General features: G+C 41.8%; 2 protein-coding genes across 3 annotated transcripts in view; both read left to right on the top strand.

The window, feature by feature from the left end:
- The first annotated feature begins 58 nt into the window (after window positions 1–58).
- On the top strand, window positions 59–4900 carry CRLS1 (cardiolipin synthase 1). Its single transcript, XM_051783855.1, has 7 exons — window positions 59–319; window positions 805–942; window positions 1614–1743; window positions 2140–2225; window positions 2606–2674; window positions 2830–2921; window positions 4498–4900. Exons 1-7 carry the CDS (start codon window positions 74–76, stop codon window positions 4583–4585), a joined length of 849 nt encoding a protein of 282 aa, XP_051639815.1. The 5' UTR covers window positions 59–73; the 3' UTR covers window positions 4586–4900.
- A 1375-nt stretch (window positions 4901–6275) lies between these two features.
- Window positions 6276–24191, top strand: part of COMMD1 (copper metabolism domain containing 1) — a 67416-nt gene continuing 49500 nt past the window's right edge. For both annotated transcript variants that reach the window (XM_051783857.1, XM_051783858.1), the window contains exon 1: window positions 6276–6499. In XM_051783857.1, coding sequence (XP_051639817.1) covers window positions 6308–6499 — 192 coding nt within the window. In that variant the 5' untranslated portion in view covers window positions 6276–6307. The remainder of the gene's footprint in view (window positions 6500–24191) is intronic.

Genomic DNA, 24191 nt, shown 5'->3' with positions numbered 1-24191 from the left:
GCGGGGCAGCGCCTCTCGCTCCTGCACCTCGCTCCCGCACCGCCTCGCTCCCGCACCGCCTCCCTCCCGCGCCATGCTGGCCGCCGCCTGGCTGGGCAGGGGCCCCTCCTGGGCGCTCCTCCGCGGCGCGGGCCGGAGGCGGCCGCCGGCGGCGGGGGGTGCGTGCGCCTTCCGCCTCCCGGCGTGCGCGGGGCCCCCGCGGCGGCCCCCGCGGCTGCTGCGCGCGCCCGCGGCCGCCGCCTGGCGCCTCCTCAGCGGCGGGGCCGCCCCGCCGGGGCCACCGCCGGAGCGGAGGGTGGCGGGGCCGTACGCGGAGCTGGTGCGTGACCGGGACAGGGGGGTGCGCGGGGGCACCGGGGCCGGGGGTCGTTTATTCGCCCGCGTCCGTGCGCGGAGCTGCCCCAGGGGGTGCGATTGTTCTCGCAGAAACGCAGCGAGAGCCCCGATCTCCTCCCCGCCCCGCGGGACACAGGTGTCAGACTGGCGGCCAAACTTCTGGGGGGGCTTGGGTCTGTCCTGGCGGAGCGTTCTCCTGTTAATGTTTGGCAGGTAGAGGCTGTGTCCCTGTGCCTTGCGCAAGCAGCTCCCGGGAACTTTCCAGGCTTTCTCTCCAGTTCTGCTCAGAGCGTTTGTAGTGATTGATTCTGTTACGTGCCAAACTGGGGGGGTCTGCCTGCCTGCCTGCCTGCGTGCCCTGAAGTTTCTGAGCCAAATTGGGGTTTGCCTTCCTGCCTTGAAGTTTATGTGCCAAGTTGGAGTGTTTGTCTTCCTGCCCTGAAAGTTCTTTGCTTTCTTGCTCTGCAGTATGAAAACCCCTGGACCATCCCGAATATCCTGTCCATGGCACGGATGGGTCTGGCGCCGGTTTTGGGCTATTTGATTGTTGAGGAGAATTTCGATGTTGCGCTCGGTGTCTTTGTTCTGGCTGGTGTGACTGATCTGGTACGTTCGCCTCGGTTTGGAAGTGCTTTGGGGGCAATCAGAGCTTATGGTGATCCCACTGGAACTTAAGACTCCAATGTGGAATGGAAAGAGATAAAATACATGGGGTTTTATATTTGTTGTTCTTTAGGAATGCTATATTTGTCCTTTGTGACAGCGCAGAGGGAAGTTGCAGGTGTCCAAAGGGGACTTAATGCTGGTGGAGCAAAGGGGAGATGTCAGGGTTCCCTGACCAGCTCCAGGTGGGCATTGTCCAGTCAGAGCATCTGGGGGTCTGTTACTATGTGCAAATGTACCTGGTGCATCCATCGTGACAATAATTTTGTGAATTTTATAATACCAGTTCCACACACACGCACACCCCCGTTTGTGGTTTGGGTTTTTTTGTTTGGTTGGTTTTGGGGTTTTTGTGTTTGTTTTTGTTTGGTTTGGTTTGTTTGTTTCTTTTTCTAATGAGAACTGAGTATGTTGAGAGGCTTCCAGTATCTAGAATGCAGTGAGGGAAAGAAAGCATGATGCAAATGTCAGCTAACAGGTACCATATTTCATCATAGTTAAACTAGTTGTTTTATGTGATGCTGTTCATTAAATACCTCTCTAACAGTAGCACGTACAAGCTGGTTTTGTTCTTGGTTTTCTAACAGAGAGATGTTAAATTTTGTTTTTCCCAGTTGGACGGATTTATTGCGCGAAACTGGGCGAATCAGAAGTCAGCGCTGGGGAGTGCTCTTGATCCTCTGGCTGATAAAATTCTCATCAGTGTGCTCTATGTGAGCCTAACTTGTGCAAATCTAATCCCAGGTGAGAAAATACCGATTGCATGTACTACGTAAGGTAAAGGTAATTTTATGTGTTGTAATATTTCTATTAAATGTTTAACATCCCCCTAACAGACCCCACAGAAAGCATATGCTGGTCCCATATAAAAAACAACAGCCATTTTCAAATGCACTTTCTTTAAAGCAGCAATAGTTAGTAGCTATGTTAATTTTTTTTTTTAAATAGACTGGATCGTTTTAAGACTTAAACCCCTTCAGAAGTCACGTTAAAAATCTTCAGGCGTGCATAAAACCTGTTCAGAAGAATTTGGGAGTGGTTATTTTTTTCCTCTCTTCGTATTGTATGCCCCTTTGGTTGTGTTTTGTTTTTAATCATGGACATGGTTTTTCACTAGATCCTGTTGGCTTGATTTTTCAGTTTCACTTACCTCCATGATTATTCTGCGGGATGTAGCTCTGATTGCTGCTGTTTTTTACGTGCGATACAAAACTCTCTCTCCACCGGTAAGTGCGTTAAATGAAACCGTTTGGACGTGTAATCATGATAAAAAGTAAATTAATAAGCCTTTAACAAAGTTGTGACCAAGAGATTTTCATCTTGAGACCCGATGGTTGCTCAGAACTTGGGTGTATACCCTAAGACATAATGCTTGTTCTTCTGTCAGATAGATTTCCAAACAGAACAGGGTTTCATAAAATATGTTTCACTAAGATGAGTCAGAGACACTGATAATTTTTTTTTTCTGTTCATGATGTGTAATAAATCATATAAAAGAGCAGTGTAATTCTCTAGTGCTACAGTTAACTTTTCTGTATCATGTGAACAGGGGTATCAAATTGAATGTACTAAGACTGCATCTTTTTCCTCTTCTCTCCCCCAACAGAGAACACTCAGTAGGTACTTTAACCCCTGTTATGCTACTGCCCAGTTAAAACCAACGTTCATTAGCAAGGTAAGAGTAGTAACTCATTACAAAAGATAACTCCTCAGTACTTGGGGTGTTGTGTAGTTTGGAGGGAGGGGACAGTTTACTACTACTGCTGAGTACAGTTTCAAAATAGGGCATGTCTTAATTTGGTCACAATTCCCATTTTGCTTTTTTTTCAGACGAATACAGTGGTTCAGCTAATTTTGGTGGCAGCTTCTTTAGCAGCTCCTGTTTTCAATTATGTGGACAGCATATATCTGCAGACGTTATGGTAACTTAGCTTTCTTTGGTTTTTTTTCCAGATGATTTAATGGGCTTCTAAAGAAACTGGTAATTGAGATCATTCTGATTGTGGGGAATACAAAAAACCTGTGCCCAGATGATGTAATATGCCTGAATTTTTACACCTTTATTCTTAAATGATGCTGGAGATAGATATTTATTGGCGCCTTATTTACTGTGCAAGTAAAAAGTAGTCAAATGAAACTAGTTAAGATCTGGGAATAATAGCTTAGAAACAAGTCTTCAGGTGTACAGAGGCAAAGCATAAATTCAGATCAATAAAAAAGAAAGGAATGGAAAGAAAGGCTGTATGGATTCTTCTCTTATTCATGCCCTAAGTGTCCTTGAAAAAGCAGCCTTGATATCAGTAAAAATAGAGGTGAAGTGTATTCTTATTTTTGCTTTACTCTGTACCTGCTATCCCGAAATCCAGGTTTCTGAAGCCTCTTGGAAAAGCACATGAAGAAATGGTGGTTCCTGCTAGATTGTAGGAAGGAAGGGGAGAGATTGAATGAAAACAGGCATACAGGAGTGTCCCTCCTTAGTTAGTGCTGTTCCTTTACTACTGTCCTTGGAGATCAGAACTGACCTGAGTCTGAGTTGTAGCTGCCTGCAGGTGTTACAAGTGCAGTTATTTTTCCTGAGCAGTTAAGTAAGAGCTCAGAACAAAGAGGCTGAACAGCAGATACCAGTTACTTAGTTAAAGTAGTGAAAAATCCAGTGTTGCTCCCGGAAAAAAAAACAAACACCAAACCAAATAAACCAAAACCACAAACCCAAAACAAAAAGCATTTAAGGAACTAGGAACCTTGATCTTAACAGTCAGTGTGGTTTTTCATTCTGTTGGAAAAACAAATCTAGGGTTGTATCTGTGAAAGGTGCTTACCTTGCTGCTTGTCTGGGACTCTGGGAGAGTTACCATGGTGTGAATAATGGAGAAATGCTGTGTGTAATTTGCCAGAGTCCTCTGTAAAAACTTTCAAAAATGCCCTGTCTGAGTTCTGGCCCAGGGAGGGTTAACAGTGGCAGGACTGTAGCAGTGACACACCTCAGTGGGTGGCATCAGCCTTTTACACAGAGGAGCACTGATAATTTAGGAATATGTATGGTTGTCAACCAGCATCTGGGAAGGAAACAAAACAGGCTGAAGCAGACACTCATGCTTTAGCTTTGGAACTTGGTAAAATGGTAAGTTCAAGTCTTGTGTGGTTTAAATGCTGGCCTTACAGTCTACCAAGGAATAGTTTCTCACATCAGTCAGTTTTCATGCTGGTAAAAGATATGTAGGCTGCAAATGCTGAATGTTTTGTCTTCCCTTCTCTAAAACAAATGCTAATATGGTAAAAAATTGTCTTAGTATGCAGTTACACTGAAGCATGCAGCTTAGTGCTGGATGGCAGATCCTTTGTTTGTCTAATACCCCACTTAGCACTGAATTTCAGCATAGAAACTGTAAACTGTGGAGCTATGTAGTGAAAACAGGGAAGACACCAAAAGTAAAAAAATAACAATTATTGCACTGTTCACAGACTTACATGACTTACAGGAACTGTTTTCCCCCAAAGGTGCATCACAGCTTTCACAACGGTTACATCTGCCTACAGCTACTACCACTATGGCAGGAAAACAGTCCAGGTGATAAACAACAAATGAAGTTTTTATGGAAGCACAGGGACTTACCAGCATGGGGTGCTGTGCCTCCAAAGATGGTTGTACTGCAGCTGAGTTTTGGATCGAGCACTCTTGTCTGCTTTAAACCATGGCATCACAATGAAATGGAATTTGAACATGTACTGTGTATATATGTAGAGAGAGACTTTTCGATGTATTTTTAATTTCTTTAAAAATGGGGTTGTTTACAAAAATAAATAACATTCTTAAAAACACAGATCACTTGTTGCTGCCATGTGAATAATTCTGAATAATTTTGTACTGTTGTTGAAGTTAAAATACACACTTTGCACCAGTTGGTTTTTTTTGTGCTGTCTTCATGCAAGGCACTGAGCAAGATGAGATCTGAGAAGAAAAAGCAATTACAAGAACAAATTTGTCTTTGTGCCTCATCCTGAGTCAGTAAACCAGCATTGCTCATTAGGACCTAATGACATACCTCAGCTTGCAGCAGAGGAAAGCACTTCATCAAGGAACAGTATCTTCAGAAATTTAAACCAGAGAGAAATCTTACTTCATGTTCCATGGTGATATGGATAAGCCATGAAGAGTTCCTACCCTGCTCCCTTTTCTTTTTAAATATGAGCAATGGTGAACTGTGCTCAGAGGAGAGTTTAGGTCTCAGAAGGCTCAGCGGGGCAGTGAGGAGTCTGTACCCAAAAGGAATTACATTTTTCATACTATATATTAATTTCTAGTGATTGAAAGAAGCCCCTGTATCTCCAGATTCTTTAAAACTCCTAAAGATGCTCTTTAATGTAAATAGCACTGGCAAAAGAGGACATTTTAAATACTGCCCAAATGAGACAGTGAAAGAAACCTTTAGATGCAAGTACTGTTAATTCTTGCTGTTCTTCCAGCTTCAGGAGATGCATTGTGATCCCCAACAGGCAAGGAAAACTCTCTACTTACAAAACAACACAGAAGAACCAGACAGAAGAGATCATGGTGATCGTGAACTCATGGTTTCTTTTTCCAAGCAACGTGATTTTTTCTCGTGTGTGCAACTGTGAAGGGCTTAAATAATTGAAATCAGGAGGTAAATGATACCGCTGTAGTATTGGCAGAAGAAAATTTGCTGTAGGCATCTCTTGAGAGCACACAGCCTCTTTTGTGACAGCATATGTTTGTATATACAAAGCATTTTAATATTTTTTTATATTTAAACTTAAAAAGTGGTGTACAGAGAAAACACTTGATCTTTATTGGTACCTTTGTCTTTAATGTTAGTACCTCTGTCCCCATGTTCTGTGGTTAACACCGCATCGTACAGTGAAAGGATAGAGGGGAAGTTTCCTTAAAATAGAGGAGTATTTAGTAAAACGGAGCACTTTTTTCTTGAAGAAACAGTTCGAAAAGCAGAAATTTATTGTTCCTAGTCGGGTCAAATGCTGTTCGGTTCTAATTGATGTAATGGGGGTTTGGTTGAGGGGGTGGTTCCTTTCACCTATCGCATGGAATTGCCCGGGGCTGGTCCGCGAGGGTACCAAGTTAAATGTACCAAGTTAAATGTACAGTGGCTCGGTGCTTAAATAAAATTCGTTTGGATGCTCCAGCCGCTGGCGTGTCTGGTGTTCCACGGTTACGATCCGCTTCCCGGGGGCGTGATCCATCCCCTGGGGAAGCTGGGCGTGGGCGCGGCGCGGCGGGGGCTGTCCCCGCGCGGCCGCCGTACCCGGGTGGGCCCGCCTCCCCCTGCCCGCAATGGCGGCGCCGGAGCCGCCGCAGCCGCCGGAGGGCTCCCGGCCCCTCAGCGCCCTCCTGGGCGGCATCGCCCAGGCCGCCTTCCACGGCAACGCCGCTGTCACCGACGAGCTGCTGCGCGGGCAGCTCTACCCCGAGGCGCCGCCGGAGGAGTTCCGCGCCCTGCGCGCCAAGATGGGCGGCCTCCTCCAGGTACCGGCGCTGAGGCGGGGAAGGGGCCGCGCTCTAGGGGGACCCGCTCCCTCGGCCTCCGGGTGTCCTCGGTGGGGCTCTGGGGGCAGCCGAAGCCGCGGGTGCTGCCTCTGTGGGGACACCGGCCGCCCTCAGCGCGGGGCCGAGCCTGGCCAGCCCCTCCCAGCCTCAGCCAGGCCTGCCCAGCCTAGCCCTGCCCAGCCGGGACTCTCCGGCCGCTCCTCAGGAGCTGTGGAGGGGTAACGGCGACACTCGGGTTCTGCAGCCTTGGAAATAAGTACCCGCAGGTTTCTGAGGAGAGCTGCGGATTTCTTACGAGAAAACTGTGTTTTGGCGGAAGCAAGCCGTTTTACACAGACAACAGATTTTGGTTTATGTGTAAGAGAGGAGAAGATATTCTTCTCCCCTAATGGATCTTATTTTGAGCTCCGTTCGGCGAGAAGAGAGTAGTGTGGTGTAGTGTAGTTCCCGGCGGCTCGATGTGGCTCAGGGAGCCTCTAGGTGCTAAATCCTTGGGTGGCCACTGCCACCTTGTGGGTGAATCCGTGGCTCTTTGGCCTCTTTGGATTTATAAACTCGGTCGGTAGTTTTAAATGTAATTGACAGATTGGGAATTTGATGAGGATGTTGGCACTGGTTTTCTGCTTGTATGGAGGTTCCGTGGTTCATTTAATTATTAGGTTCATATGATGCCCCGAAAAGCCTCTAATGAAAGCTGAAAAATAAAAATTGATTCTTGTAGGACTGGAGGCTGGTTTTGTCTGCGGGCTTGTTTCATTCCCTCCTCTCAAGTACAAATCTTATTCAAGCACTGTTGAGATGTCATACTCTGGACATAATGTTAATTCAGAAGACACAGGTGATTAAAGTTTTGTGGCTATTTACCCATTGTTGTAAAATAGGCATATAGCTTAGTAGGATAACTGTGTGTTGGGGAGAGGGTATCACGTCCCCTGTGTGCTGCTTCAGAAGCAAAACTGGTGGCAGTTGTGTTCCTCGAGCTCACTCACACCTTGCAATGTAAATTAGCATCTCACTGTTACCAAGTGTGTCTCATGGTCTTCATGGCCAGCACTCCTCTCATCTCCTTGTGGATGAAATTCCCGGGAAATAACTGAAATCTGTGCAGTTCAGCCTTAAAGATGAAATTTTGTGCTAAGCAATACACAGACTACTTTGTACAACTTCATGTCAAGGGTGCGTGGATTTTGGGGTGCTTATTCCTAGCGGGTAACTTGAAGTAACACCCAAGTCCTGTGGATACTTTTAGCACCTCTGTTCTAGAGCATCCTAAAAAAAACAATCTTTTGGCCTTCTGGTCATTTTGAAGGCACCTAAATTAGATGGGATGGATAATGCCTCATGCGTGTCTCTTGAGGGTTTTTTTTTCTGACATCCATCTTCTTGATAGTCAGAAGCAGAGAGGTTCATTGCCCTTGTGACTTAATTGCTGTAGTAGTTCATGTCTTCTAATTACCAAACACAGATCTGTACCATGAATCAACTATTTGCTTTTACTAGAGCTGAGCATAAATAAAGCAAAGGACTTTCCTGTTCCCTTCTGCATTCCACCTATGCAAAGCGTGGCACCTGTGAGAAGTATGGAGATGAATAAGTGACACTAAAGTGTCAATAAGCATTTAAATGTGGGGTTTTTTTTCCCCTGGATTATGTATAGAATAGTCCTGGTTTTATATTTATAAAACATGTCATTATGATCTACTTTTTACAGATGTTTCCTTCGGTGTCCACAGAGCTGCTGAATGAGCGTGAATCATCTGAGCTCTTTCTAAAATGCAAGATTTATCTTGTAGTGAAATCATGTTTTTTATTCAATTTACTTTTTTTTTTTTTTTTTAGTCTTATTTCTTGTGTGGAATATCTTGGAAGGTAGAATAAAACCCTAGGAAGGCTGGCCCTGGAGAACTGTATGACTTCATTGTTGTTCTGTCACTTGTTTTTTTGCCCTCTGCCTTCATCCCTCCCAGCCTCCTGTCCTGTAAGGCTGCAAAACATTGAGAAACTGGGGGAGATCAGCTTTTGCAAATTCTCACCCCCAGCTTCTTTTGGTTTTTCAAATATTAGTTCATCCTGATTGAAACACTAAATTTGTCTCCTTCTTACATAAGTTTAATTTACAGTATTAGTCCACTGGTAACGGTTACTTTACGTGTGGAGTAATCCCACTGTTTTCCTTTTGGTGGCAGTAAGTTATTGCGTTTGTTGAAGAGGATCATTTGCTGCTGGGTTGAAAGTGTCCCTAGTTCACTCTTCTGCTTCACTCTTCTCCTTCAGAATGAACTGTACATAGGCTAAATAATAATAAAAATTTCAGCGTGAGGACTATAAATATTTTAATATATTTGATTTATATTTTTTTCCCCCACAAATACCGAGGATTTTACCATCTGTAATAAATATCTTGGTATGTGAATGGTAAAATATGAATCAGATTATATAAATAATATGTGGGAGCCAAGAGCCTGATATCCAACATATACGATGCACCCGAGCTCTGTGTATGCACTTCACAACATTGACTTGCTCTCTTCCCTCGATGGTTTCCATTAGGAATCATGCTGGTAGTTCTGTCAGATTACTGCTTAATTCCACTGGTTTTCAGCCAGTCTGGGTTACTGGGCCCTGCTGTGCTGTGGCACACACAGTGTATGTAAATCCCATCTTGAAGCTATTTCTGGTGATTGCTTCTCTTCGTACCATCAGAGAAAAGCTGTTGAATAAGAAACCTTTTGATCAAAATCTTATCTAAAGGCTTGTGGAAGAAAAATTAGTGTGACTAGTGGATAAAAATCTCTCGGTGTGTAAAATGCTCTGGAGTTGCATGAGCAACTTGTGGGTGCCTTGGAAGCTGCCGTGTGCTCTTACCATGTGTTGTCCCTAAAAATCGTCCCTTTCCTGCTAGGGACTGCGGTCCTTTCCCTATGAAGTTGCTGTTGTGACCTCGAGAGGAGTTCCCAAAGCGTTGCTACCCCTGTTTGAGAAGGAAGAGACTGTTTGATCTTCATAAAAGGGATCTGCCCTTACGTGAAAAGTCAGAGCAGAAAAACAGTTGTAAGGTTCGCTCAGTTGTGGGGGATATAAAGGCCTTTGTATCTTCTTCAGCAGGATTTCTGCTAACTGAAACATTTCTGCTAAGACTTTCTGAAGCAATTTCTGCCAACTGTTAGGAAATAAATTACTTCTTGCACTTTCTAATAAGGGAAGAGAGTTGCCATTCTTCCCTCTCCTCAGATGCCTTGTGATTCCTCAAATACGTGGGCTGAGTCATGAGCTCGGGAGCACTTTGCAGTTGTCCAGGCTTCTGCAAGGCTGAGAGACAGAACAGCTTCAGTCTGAAGACTGAGATAAAGTAATTTTGGAAGAGTTAATAGGAGAGGCTGCTTGATTTCTTCCATTTAGAGTTGCAGCTGTGCCTGTGCCTACTAACTAGAGAGAGAACTTGGTGAGCATACTTGTTCTTCTTGATTCAGGTAAAAGAAAACAAGTTGCTGGTACAGCAGTGCCAGCTGTGTCCATATGATCTGCTTTCTACCCAAATGTGTCCTATGTAAGTGTTGTACTTTTCACTCTAGCAAATGACTGTGCTTACTATGAATAATTCTATTTGTTACTGGGCTGGGTGAAAATGTATTAATAACTTTGCACAAAATTTTGGGAGGGAGGGAGTGCCTACTGTGTCATAATTGGACATATGTAAGAAAATTATTATCTGAATTGATGTTTGCTTGGAACAACTACATAAAAATCCTAGCCTATTTTTTTTAATTTAGTGAAACACCACTATTATGTAGCTCACTAATCTGAACACAGCTCAGTTGCCAGCTCTGCAGTGTCTGGTGTTGAAGCATACATTTTCATTTTTATATTTTCATATAAACCATAAACCCACAGTTATTGCTTCTTTTTTTTTTTTTTTAATTTCTTTTCCCGTTTTCAGCATTGTCTTAGGAGGGTAGAAAATGTGATGTTTACCTGAATGTAATGTTTACTTCATCACTGCTGTATTGCAGTGATGAAAATGTGCACGTGTACTATCCCAAAGCATTCTTCCTAGTGCTTTCAATATGAGTTATTTTAGATTTTAGGTTTGTATACTTATGGTCAGTTCACATAAGGACTGGGACAGCTGGCAGTTAACATAAAGTGGAGAGAGAAGACACTTGGAAACAATGAACTGGAGAGGAAGGTTGGATGCAGAAAATGATTGAAGAACATTGCCAGGAGCTGTAAGATCAGGGCTTCACTGCCCGGAGCAGCAATTTATTGCTTGGGTATGTCAACTAGAAAGAGCAATGTACCTGCATCTTTATGGATTTGTTAATACTCCTCTTTCTGTGATTTCTCGAGTTGCAAAAGTCAGGGTTTGTGTCGTTAAAGCCTTTTGCAATTACAGTACAGTTTTCATTGCTCCTGTAATTACTGAGGAGATGTGTGGAAGGCGGTGTGACTGTGGGACGTGGGGGTGATGGTGTTCTGCTCCCAAGCAGATCTGTATGAATTGGAGTGTTGTTTTAAACAACAGGGTGTGAACAAGAGTCTGTACATTACAAATTTCACAATCTTCCTGCTGCCGTGCAACTACAAGTGCAGTCCTGAAGGGAGGCAGAAATAGAAGGGATCCCACCTTCGTAATGTCATTCATTTGACAAGTAGTATTTTCTGTAACTCAAATATGAGACAGAAAGGCTCGTTTCATTTGAGATTGTAAAGAGGTGGTGTGCTGTAACTGTGTCGCTTCAGTGAAAATGGATCACCTTGAGTTTAATGGTTTACTTGACCTTTTGTGGTGCATTTTTTTTAAACATTCTTACCTGCAGAAAAGCAGTAAATTAAAAAAAGTTGGCGGATCTGCATCACTGATGTATAATAAGTGTGGTAAACTCTGTATTGCCCAAACTAGAAGGAAGTCTTTCTCTCTCTCTCTCTCTGTTTTCCTCAATTACAGTGTTAATTATATGTCTGTAAGTAGAGATGTAGTTGCTTTGTCCCAGCTGTGGAGGTGGGGGCTGCCCCATCTATGTCTAGAGTAGACAGGTCAGTACTAGCTCTTCATGTTTGTAATGTCTCTTCGTTACCTTTGAGTTTTAAAATGCCCCTGCTGCATTTGAAATCTGCTAATTGCCAGTTAATAGACTTCCAGAACAGTGTGCTGCTGAGAAGTTGGATTCCCTGGAGGTGGCAATGCTTCCTGTCCTGTTGATTTCCACTTTCCCATCCAAATGCGTGGTTTAGTTTGTTGCGTTTGCAGAACTTCTGCAAGTAAATAGCATTTGCATCATTGGTGACACCAGCAAGCTTTGGATGTACTCCTCATTTCTCCTCATTTCTCAAAAACCCCAAACCCTACAGGTATGGCTAGCATAAGTTACACATACGTGTGTCTGTGATTAGCACGAGCTCTGTGTATATGTGTGTGCAGGCACAGAAAGGCAAGTACGTTAATTATACTGAAATCCATTAGCCCAGTCTGATCCCTGCAGTGTTTCTCTTGACCTTAATAAGAGTCTGCTCTGATTGAAGAACAGGGAGTCGGATCTTGCCTTTGAAGACCATTACTCCAAATTAAATGCCTCTACTATACTTAATTAGTATTCATCAAGCACATGCTGTATGGAATATATTCGAAAAGGGAGAAAGACTCCCTTAGGCTTCACATGTGGTTTCATACCTTTATTTCAGTAACACTAATGCTCCATTCCCTATTTCCTAAAGTGTGTGGAAAATGCTTAAGAGGGTAATGAAGTTCATGGCCATCATCTCAGCACTGGTGAGTTTCTGGACCAGTATAAGTTGTCTTTCCTCTTTTATGAAAAGAGGAGAACTTGAGTCGTCTTATCTTCAGTTTGATGGCTGAAGACTAAAAGGAAAGGCTGTACACTGAAATTATATTCTTTATTACGTGATACTTTAAAAATGGAGTCTGTTACAACTGGTGTGAAGGAAGGTTAATTCTTGCTTGCTCCAGGAGCCAACTGATGTTAGCAATGAAGTAAAAATACTAATGTCAACCTTACTGGTCTCGTGAGGGGCTGCCACACAGCTGAGCAGATAATAGACTTATTTCTTTCTTCAGATACACATATCTTTTTTCATTGCAGGTAAGGATTAATCTTATTAGGAAAAAAGACTAGTCAGTGGATCCTTTACATTTGCATGAGAATAATCTTCTCTGCTCACATATATATCCTCCTTTCCCAGAAAGTTCAGAACAAGAAGAGAGCAACAGAAAGAGGTGTTAACAGATTGAGTAACACCCTATCAAAGATGCAAGAGCTGTGGTATTCACTTGAGCCAGTGAAGTTCACAGCTAGGGTATGAAAAGGAAATTTGGATGACACTTATGAGTCAACCTTTTTACAAGCTGAACATCTGAAATTCTTCATTTCCAGTAACACTTGCAGCTGCAGTCTTGGGATGATATACTTTAGGTTTTTGACTCTACTGGTGTGTAGCAACTGGATGCAGTATATCCAACAACTTGTTTAAAAAAAAATGCTGACAAGACCAAAAATTTCATGTTGTGTGACTAGAGTCCAGTTGTGTGGCTGGAATTATTCCATTTTGCAGCTTGTACTCTGGATTTCCTCCAGTCTGGTGACCAAGTATGATGGAGCCTGAATTCTTCAACACATTTGGATGATGTTGATTTTTTTCAGCAGTTTATTTAATTAAAAAAAAAAGAAAAGGGAAAAGCACTAGTGGCACAAAATAGCAGGTGCTGCAATTGTTACATGAAGTCTTTTGTTCACTGATGTTTTAGCCACTGAGCCCCATGGGGCAGAAGTTGTCAGGTAAGAAGGTCCAACAACCTGAGCTGTGATCAGAATGCCCAGTCTGGTTCTCCAGGAGCCTCCCTGGGCAGGAAAGGTCAACTGCAGCCTCCTGAGAGGGCTCCAGGTTCATCCCTGGGGGATCATTTGTTTTATAACAAGATGAAGTAAGGGACTTTGTCTTCAAAGGCAGGGCCTAAAATATCCTCTTTTTTAATTTTGTATTTATCATTATAAACATATGCTTTCCCAGTATAAATTTTTTAAAAAAAGGATTTAATATATGGAGTAAGTCAGAACTGAGTGGCACATGAATGGCCTCCATTGTGAAGGATTAGGAGTTCATTATTGGGAAAACCAAACTGGTACCAACCAGTTGGCTGGGTTTTGTGGGGTTTGTTTTGGTTTGTGGTTGGTTTTTGGGGGGGGTGTTTTGGGGGAGGGTGCATTTTTGTTATTTATTCTGAACACCTGAAGCTTAAGCACAGTAGTTTCCCATAATTGTGTACCATTGTATGTAATGGTCATATACGAGGAAACCAAATCATCCTATACTTATTTTAGTCATCCAGTGCTTTAAAAATTGGACTGTTTCAACAAAATAAGTGGGATTTACCTTTTTCTTTGTTTACAGTGCACGAGCACCTGGTTCTGGTTGCCAACCCAAGGTCTAATCCAGAGTATTCAGTCTTTTATAAAGTTGGTAATTTTAGAGTTGTATAGCAAGCCCATGACTCCCTCCTCCTCTTCAGTTCCTGGTGGAGTTCAGTATCTCTTTATCTGCTGTGCTTGAGGGCTGCATGTTTCACTTCTAAAGGTGACAGTGATCTTGGAATACAATTTTTTTATACCTCTAATTCTTTGTCATATTCTATGTTTACCTCTTAATAATGCTGGTTTGTATGTGATTTCATGTAAGTAAAAATAGATTACAACAGAATCTCGTGGAAAGAAGACATAAAATATACAAAGGAGAGAAAATGTAGGAATAATAGCCAACTTGTCCAAACAATTTTTAGACTTAAAATAAGTGTTTTTCCAATTACTTTTAAAATATTTTTGTAATTTTGTCAGTTTGCATATGTTAATCTGTTTTTGAGAGCATGCTTTTTTACATCTCCCTCTCTCCTCAAACAATAAAAAGTGGTAATACAAATATAGTTTGAGTGAAATCTGTGTTTTTTCCAAATAAGGTTAGATTTTTTTCTGGTTGAGATGTTTTGGGATCTCTGCCAAAAGATTTCTACCTCAGCTTGGTGGGTAGTTTTTCTTTCCCTTTCTTTGCAGTCTCTATGAACTGTGATGCCAGGATTATGAAGTATGTTTTGAAGATATATGCAGGCACTGAAATAGTATCTGTTTAAAAGGCAAGTAATCAACTGGCATTTTTACTCCTTGTCTGACATTTACACATGGCTTTGTTGTCTCTCTTCAGACTGTCACATCAGATGTGCTCTTCTCTTATACTCTTTTTGTCTTTTCTGGTGCAAGAGTAGTTTATATTCTGTTCTAACAAGCTGTTTGTATAAGTACCCTTTAGTTTTACATGGTCACGTGGTAGAAAAATTTTATATATTTGAATTAGTTGTAATTTTTTTTTAATTAAACTTAATTTTTACCTTTTTTTGAAGTGAGAAAAATATTCATAACTCCCTTTTTCTGTGGAAGAAGAAAGGGCACGTTTACATGTGTGCTATGACTTTAGTAGATGGTCAGATCTGGTGCTCACACATACGTGTTTACAAAGTGTGTCTGCAGGAATGTGGAGATAAGAAGAGAGGTCAGAAGTGCCCTTCTAAAGCCATTTAGTGATACCTGGGGTTTGTACATTCCCCAGGATGAACATGACAAGCTGTGGCTCTAAGGCTGGTTGGGTTATGGCAGTATGGTTCTGTGCTTTGCTTTCTGGTGTGGATGCTTGGATTCCAGAGCTGTGAATTCCTGATGGGTCCTCAAGAGGTCAGAGATTGTTATGCTGCGCTTCAGACCCCGTGAGACCTCCAAGAAGGTCCTCTCCTGAGGGCTTTAAGGAGCCCAAAGCACGAGCAGCTGATGCAACTTTGCAGAAGGGCCCTTTCCCCACTGTTTGCTGGACGTGCCTCTTGTCCATGAGTGCGTTTGTAGGTGCCTCTGTTTGGTGTCTGTTGTATAAAGTCTCTTGAACGATGGAAAGACAGGGATCTGGCTCTGGCTTATTGTGAACCAGGTTAGAAGAGTGTCAGTTGTTCCTCGCTTGGCAAGGAGAGTGCTTTTGTTCATTTTATGACATGTCAGTTTATGACATGTCAGGAAATCTATAAAAAGTCTCATAATGAAAAGAAAGCATTAGAGGAATTTTCTGGCTCATGTGGGCAAGTGGTAGGGGGTTTATGGGATGAGTAGCCCCCAGTTTGACTAAAAGCCAAAGAAAAACCCTGGGAAGAATTAATTGAATTCTTTTTAATGCCATGGGCTGCAGTGTCATGGAGCAATTGAGTGCTGAAGCTTTTAGCTGTTAAGGCCTGCAATGGTGAAATCTAAAGTCAGATTTTTTTTTGGGCACCAGACAGTTTTCTGTGGTGGAGTGTCTCTGCAAACCACAGTTGTGCACCTGCAGCTCCCCAGAACACTATACATGTTGTCTGTGGAGGCACAGGGGTGTTGAGTTGTTCCTACAAGCCTCATGGAAAACTTGATGACTTGGCCAGCTCTGCTGATAGATGATAGAAATAGAAACCCCCCCATGGGGTAATCAAAGCAGTCGTTATTGTTTAATGTGGTTCTATTGGAGAATACTTTGATTGATAGCTGTTTCATTAAGTGTTTAGCTTTTTTTTTTCCCCAAAACCATTTATTACATTTGGTGCAAAGATTATTTTTGATACAGGAAATCACACTAAATCTTTATGGGAAAGTGAGGGATGATTTTCTTCAGAGCTCCCTGGTCTGGGCTTTGTTCTCAATCAGGTGTTATTTCCAGCAACCAAGGTGTAGCAGGGACCTTTACAGTTGTGATTCCTCTGCTGAAGAGTTTGACCTGCTGCTCCTTTCTCCTCGTAAAGGCTCAACTGTTAAGAACCACCATGTCTGCCACTGGTTTGGGGAACATGTTTTGTGTTTCACTGAGCCGACAGGAGGGAAAAAGTATTTTATGTGTGCTGAAAGGAAGACCTGCCTGCTGTATCCTGAGACTGGAAGCTTCCCTCTCGCCTGTCAAACCTGTCAGCACGTAACACGAGCTGTCAAAGTAGGTGATGAATGACCAGTTGGCAGAGCACTCTTGCTTGCTTCCCATGAAACAGTGTAGTCTGTAAACTTGTCTCCTTCACTTGCTGCTGTGAAACGTGTCTGGGCTAAGGCAGTGATGTGCTCCCAGCCTGGTCTGGGAGTGCAGAAATCCTTCTCCTTCCAGGTAGGAAATGCAACTCCAGCTGCTGCCCAGAATAGTACAGGTAATATACAAAAGTGCTGTGAAAGGAGGGACAGCAGAGCCTGAAGTCAGAATTTGGCTCCAAAATGGTGTATATGGCAAGACATCCTAGAGTGGAGAGGTGAAACTCGTGTAGTTCATGTTATTCACTGCTAGAGCATCTGTGCTTTGCTATAAAGCAAAGCTGATGTCCAAATGTAAACCAAGAGACAAATGAGCTGAGTTAATCATTAACCTTTAAGATGCAAACAATCAAGACACACGGAGTAAAATGAAAATTTAATTTGTGATACTAATTGTATTTCTGAGCTTGGTTTATAATAAAGTTTTTGCTGATTTCACTGACAGGATCAGTGCCTGCAAAGCTCCAATAAGCTCTGCTAATGTCTACACCATTACTGCTCTCAGGGTAGGGCTACAACATTTTTTTTTCCATGTCTTCAAAATGTGAACTGCTCCAACTTCTATTTTTAACTCTCCTAAGTGAAACGAGATTAAACATGAAGCAATAGTCTGCAGCAGTAAGTAATTTTCCCAGAATGATTATAGAAACCTGATAAACACAGTCCTCTTTCATTGTAAGAGAGCAGAGAAGGAGAAAAAAAAGTTGACCGTGTGGTCTCTTAAGGGAACAACAGGTCATGTCACCAGTTCCAGGACTGTCACTGTGTCTGTCTCTCTTTTCCTGCTTTTACTCCCTCCCTTGATTTTTTTTTTATTTACCATCTAGTATTTTCTGTCCTGTCTGGATTTCTTTCTGTCCTTTATTTTCCTCTTTAGCAATACTGCATTAGATGGCTTTCCATGTGTTGAGAGTTCTTATTTCTGAATCCAGGTCCTTCAGGAGGACTGAAGAAGACATTATTCAGTCTAAAATGGTTTAACCTGCAAAGATTTATGTGTTCTCCAGGAAAACAGCTCCTTTCTGCTGAAGCACAGTTCAGGGAGCACATGTGCTCGCACATTCATTTTGAAAAAGGTTGAACCTCTCAAACTTGTCTGTGATATGGCTGCATGTTTAAGAACTACTGGAAATGTGACATTTCTTTGCCTCCACCCCAAGTGACAAAATACCTTCTAAACCACAGCAAAGAATTGGACTTCAGTGGGGAGAAAACTGATAGCAAATCTTGGGATTTTGTTTGCTATAATTCATTAGAGTACAGTCCGGGGTGGACAATTTACATTTATATTTTTAATTTTAATATGTTTATATTTTTAATCCTATTTCACCCTTGTAGTTACAAGTATATCTGCTATTAATAGAACATTTCCCTATTTTTTTGGTACCCTGTTTTATCTTCTCCAGTGTGTCCAACGCCTATCTGTGCTCTCTGAGAAGCACTTTACATTGCCTTTTGTCTTGTATAACTTTTCCTCTTTCTATTTCAATATAGTTTGGAAACTTATTCAGGAAGAAAGGGCTGGTGCTTTTTTTTTCGTGTTTATTGCTTAAAATTTAAGCTTTTAGTATCTAATCATAATCTGAGTATGGAGGCATCTCTTGGATATCTACCTATGACTGGTGGTATTAGAGAGCTTATTCTGGTTTTATTATTATTTGTTCTTGGTTTGTAAGTGGTATAAAGCCTAGACAGAGTAGGCTTAGACAGAGTAATCCCAATGATTCTCAGTTTTCCTTCAGGTAAGATGTTTTCTGGGATCGGCCTGGAGTGAGGGAGCCACTTTTTGGAGCTCAGCACAGCAGGTTTCCGGGAAGCGCGATCTGACTGCGGGAGGATGGCTCAGGCTGCAGTTTATCTGGTGGCTGCCTGTTTTAATCAACCTTGCATCCTCCTTTGTCATCAAATGAGTCTTCACACCGCAGAAAAATGACACCTTCTGCAAATAAATTTAGGAAGTGGTGTTTTTTTTGAAATTACGAGTTCAAACTGGTCGTATCTGGCAGACTAATGGCAGAGGCAGAGGGAAGAAATGTGGTCGCTTCACATTCTTTTAAAAACTAATGCTGAGATCTCTTTTGCATTCAATTGTAAGCTAGGTCAAAAATAGCTGAATATCTACTTCCCTGTGATTGAACTTCATGTTCAAACAAAAAAGTAATATTAACAGAGAACATTGAGTTTGGTGAGCTTGAGCAAAAGAAAATTAAGATGGGGTTTAGGGGATTTCTGCTTGGTGGGAACCTGGGAATTGTGGGGGAGAAAATAGAGGAGTCAGTCGAGAAGAGTGGAAGTGACCCATTGAGAAGAGTTTTATCTTCCTTTTACACATTTGACACATCTGGGTGGAATCAAGCTTAATAAGATCAAAAATGCAGGAAGGATGTCATTTTGCCTGAAACTTCATCATACACACACGTTTTCCCCATCTGCAGTAGCAGTAAATAATTTTTTTGTTGGTGAGTGTTGCGAGTCCCCCCATCCAAGAAGAAAGCTTGATGAAAATCAGAAGTCAAATTTAACAGTATTTACAAGTCTACTGAGCATCTGTTGACCTGGCTAGTGCCTCCTTGGCAATGAATCAAAAGGTTGGAATAAAAAATAGTTGTTGGAGAAGATCTATTACACAGTAGAAAAAAGTAAGCTATGGGGTTTAAACAATGTATGTATTATTAACCTCTTAATGGTTCACAGTTAGCTCGTTTCTGTTAGCAGACTGTTTCATTTCACTTTTAGCTTGTATTTCACTTTTAGCTGTGTATTTCACTTTTAGCTGTGTATTTCACTTTTAGCTGTGCATTACAGCTGCATAAGAGGCAAGAAATTAATATTGAGACATAGTATGGAACCTGAATAAAAGAAATTTGTGTGACTGCCTGTGGATTAGAATGAAGACTTAAAGATGAAAATCTTTCTACTTTGATGTAGAAATACTAAGTGTATTGTTAAGGTCACTTGTGATTTCTGACTTACAAATTTGCGGGGGCTGTAGAAGCCTTTAGTATTTGGGGTTTTTTTCCAAAAGATGGATCCCCACTTTCAAGTGCAGACAAAGCAGGCTGTTGTATCTAATTTTATCTTAATTCCAACTCTCAGGAGAGCTCTTGGACTTCAGTGAGCAGTGTTTGTGAGGCACAACCTACCAACTAGTTGAAAACTTCCACTGTCTCCAGAAATGTGGGAAAGTCTACTGGACTAATATTCAGGGAACATCTGTGGGAACAGCGCGTTTGTGACAGGGCTGGATATCTCTGCAGCCCTTGGGAGAGTCTGGTTAGTACATACTCACAAAGGAAAACCCAGAAACCACAGGATTGCGAAGATCTTGGATTCCTCCTGTCTGAAGCCACTGTTTTGCAGCAGAACAGGCTGGGCCGACTCTGACAAACAGCAGAGTCACCAGGATTCACGGGTGCTGTTGTGCCCAAGGATGATGAGAGCTGCTTCTGTTCCTCCCCTAAATGCAGCAGGCACCCCCTGCTTGCCCCAAATCCAGTAAAGGTTTTCTTCTAAGGGTGATGAGTGAAAGAAATACATCTCGATGTTAACAAGAATTGGCTTTGTGTGATCAAGGTGTTTGGCTGAGCGGGGTTCCTTGGCGTGTTCCTCCTGTCTGCAGCTGGTTCCCCCTCTCCCTGCATGTGTTCCTGGGATTTCAAGGTTACATTTCTAAAAGCATATGAATTACAAGGATTGTGGTACAGGAGAAGCCTCTTTCCCACACCTCCCAGAAACCTGAAGAGGCAAGTTTAGTAATATGGTACATGGCACTGAATTGTTTGTTTTCCTGACCTTTGTGCTACAGGCCGGCAGCAGCCTGCAGTTTTGAGAGTCAGGTGGTGGAAATGCCTGTACATGATGGCATGTCCAGCTCTTGGAGCTCTTCTGTGATGGTTGACCAGTAATGTTTTCTTTCTGTGTTCTTTTTTCCCCAGAGTGTTTCACCAGTTCTTGTTTCTCACTAGTATTGCGTGCTTGTCGGGTTTTATTTCTCAGAAGAGATAATGAATTTAAGTCTGTTTTCCTGTTCTGTGTACCAAGGCACATGTCTAGTGGATCTAATTAAGCTAATACAAAACTCTCCAGATTGTCAAATATTGTTTCATGAAGGAAATAGTATTTGAAGTCATATTTTTGTTGGCTGAATTATATTTGGAGATATGGTGGGTATGTGTTGAAGGTGAACACAAGGAGAATTCAGTATGACCAAAACTCTTTCCTCTGTTAAAAAACCTCTGGAAAGAAAGGGATTGCCAGTTGCTGAGGGTAGGATTTCTGTGCTGAAATGGTAGATTACTTGTGATTACCAATAAAAATTGGAATTAAGTCCTATATAACTTTTTTCTCTCGGGGTCATACTTGTAACACAATGTTTCTTGACATGTTGTAGAACTGCACAGGGATGAGACAATCTGTAAATAAAAAGGGGACTGTGATAATATATTGCAAAAGTGCTCAGTGGAGACCGCTGAAGAGAGAAGGTGGGAAACAACTGAGGCAGGATCTCTGTGTACACACACTTAGCTCAGAATATAAAGTCTTTATAATACAATGGCCTGTGTCACTAACAGTACAGTGACTCATGGTACAGCAGCAGATTCTGCACTTTAAGGTCTGTCTGGACTAAGTAATTGGCATCAATAAGATGCATCCCTCTAGAACCAATGCTGACAGTGATTCAACTGGAGGAGCAGATGGATGAAACAGGTTTCAACACCTTTAAGTACTGAGAATTTTCCAGTTGTAATGCTGGACTGTGCACGTGTTGTTTACTTCCAGCAATAAAACAATCTTTACCGTGGCAATGGGAGCTGGACAACAGCTGGTCATTGTCCTGGTAGTGATAAATGCTCCTCTGAAGCTCCTAGGGCTTAATAGCATGAGAGGGAGATTTATAATCAGATATATTTTATCTGTCTCTAATTACAAGCACAGAAGAACCACTCGTGTTCTAACTTTAAATTAATCCTTAGAAATATCAATGAGATGTAGTCACTGTAATTTGATATTCTGTGTAAAAAATGAGCACTGTTAAAAGTAATAGAAAGAACTGTTTGTAATGCTATACAGAGTATGACTGGAAATATAATTTTTTTGCCAAGTTAAATTAAAAGATTTCCTCAAACTTAAAAAATGTCTGAACTGTGGCCCTTCATATGAGCAATAGAGTAGAACTACACATGTATAAAAAATGAATTATATAAGTGTTCATGCAATAAAGATCAGCAAAGACTTTAATTGTTCTCTCATTCTTTGTCCACAGTGAAATGTTTCCAAGTTAAGATGAAAAAGAATATTAAAATTAGTTGCTGTTCTTATGTGACTTGAAAACCATTATAGCTGGTGGGTTTCACTGAGGAATTTCAAAGAAAATATATCTTCATTAATGTCTTCATGCAGCTGTATCAAAGTATAACTTACTGATTGTTTGTACCCACTTCCAGTTAATTTTTCTTAAAGGATTTTTTAAGTAGTAGTCATACTTCCAAGAAGAGAGAGATTCTAGCCCTGAACTACAAGAACATATTATTTAAAGTATGCATTATCTGATACATATTCCACCAAAATACAGTTATGGTTATTATCTTTTGGTTTCTTAGCTGTGTACAGCAGGTTTCTAAGTGTGTACAGTATAAATCTACATTGGACGTGGGCAAGAGGGAGAGATATAAGTGATTACTAATTATCTTACATGGTTTCCCTCCTCTGTTTTATGTGACAGTATTTTGGTAGCAAACTATATCAGGGTGCTTTTAATGCATAAAGGTACAGAGATTTTAAATTTAGCTCGCACTAGATCTTAACTAATTGTCAATCTGTTGACGATCTTCACCAAACAGCCAGGTTGAACTGACCTGTATAAGACTAAACATGTTCTAATGGAATCCAGGGGTAGAATTGATGTGGGGAGTGTAGAATGGGGTTAGAGGGTTGGTAATCTATGTAGCTTCTGTGTTAAAGGTAAAGGAATTAAATGCTGCTGCTTCTAAATCTACTTCTGCTACGTAACTACTTATAAAACTTATAAAAATTAGAAAAATTGGAAAACCAGATGGACCTTAAGGCATCACCAGGAATCTTACTGCTTCTTGCAAAAGGAGTTGTTGTGAAGAGGGTGGGTTAAAAAAAAAAATCCGAAAGAATTACAAATGTGAAGTATTTAAAGGTTATAAAATCAAGTCTAGAAAAGGGTTACTTGGTATGACCATGAATCTGCATTAGGTTCGTATTTAATGCAGATGAGCTGTTTCTCCCTGGTACCTTTGCATCATTCAGTACAGAGGACACAGTTTATGTTCTTGGTTTCTGCACAGGAATAAAACAGAAGGCAATTTTCTGCACAGCTGAACTGAGAAGAAAGTCTGCATCTCAGCTTGATCTTGGCAGGGCTTACATAAGGTGCTGGGCTCTGTGCTTGTTGATTCACCTCCACTTCTCCCCCCCGTTCACCTAAACCAACACAAAAGATGTACACAAGCAGCAGTTGGTGTCACACAACATGCAAACAGATCCCCACACAGATGTGGTGATGTGAAGAGTGTTAAGCCAGAAATATTCCACACTGCTGTTAATAGACAGTCCTGTTCCTGTAAGGCGTGGATGGATGTAGGAAAGGACTGTAAGTCTAAATAGCTTTTCTTTTGAAAGTGAAAAGAAGTGTTTTTTTCATTTACAGCATAATTAGTTAGTACAGGATAATTACCACTTAGGTTAAATATTTTCAGTATAAAGCAAATGCTATGTACTGATATGTCAAGTGCCCTCTAGAAAAGACAAAACAGTGCACAAGCCACCTCAAATTTTATAATAAAATCACAGATGCTCCTGTGAAGCTGGAACCTTGATACAGCTGAGGGTTTACTTCTACTGTTGATTGCCATTTCTTTCCTCAGTCACGTACCAGATGGCAGCTAATCTATTGTGAAAGCAAGGCAAGGCAGCTCATCCCTTTTGAAAAAACACTACAACTGCTTCAGTTTTCAGATAAGCACCGCCTGGGTTTTGCAGACGAGCAGTGTGAGAGCACGGAGTGTGTGTCCGGCCAAAAGCCACCTGGTGTCACCCCCTTGGCTCACGAGAAGGAGATGGTTACTTCCCTGAATTCACAGAGGAGAATTCAGCAGCAGCAATACCATGTCAAGGAGGATTAAATCGAGGCAAATCCCAAGGATTGGCCGCACTTCACCTTGCTGTGCTCCATATCAGCATGTGCTTGGAGGTGATGTGTTCATTTTGGATAAGCTGCATCTGTTTGGTGTGGAAAATTAAGCAAAAGCATTTACTTGAAACCACAATGAGGAAACTTAACCACCCTTCCCTCTCTCCACCTCCTGACTTCCCCTCCCTTCGTGGCCGTATGTAGCAACCATTGCCACTTAGGCAATGCAAATATAAGGCTGTGGGATTACCAGGCAAAATAGATAGAAAAACTGGATACCTATATAAAAAGGGGGTTTAGGAAGAATAATAGTTTCTGTTGCTGCACAGGGGGGAGAGTAAAAGACCCCATCCACTCCATTGCAAAACACAAGTGTTTATCCTTAACAAAGTCCACCAACACTCCAGAAGAAGCTGCCGTTGCATTTTAA

This window comes from Manacus candei, unplaced genomic scaffold (assembly GCF_025592945.1).
Source record: "Manacus candei isolate 608988 ecotype Guabito, Panama unplaced genomic scaffold, ASM2559294v1 h1tg000017l, whole genome shotgun sequence".
NCBI classification, from domain to species: Eukaryota; Metazoa; Chordata; class Aves; order Passeriformes; family Pipridae; genus Manacus; species Manacus candei.
Note: the sequence above shows the minus strand (reverse complement) of the source record. Positions and strands in the feature narration are given on the sequence as shown.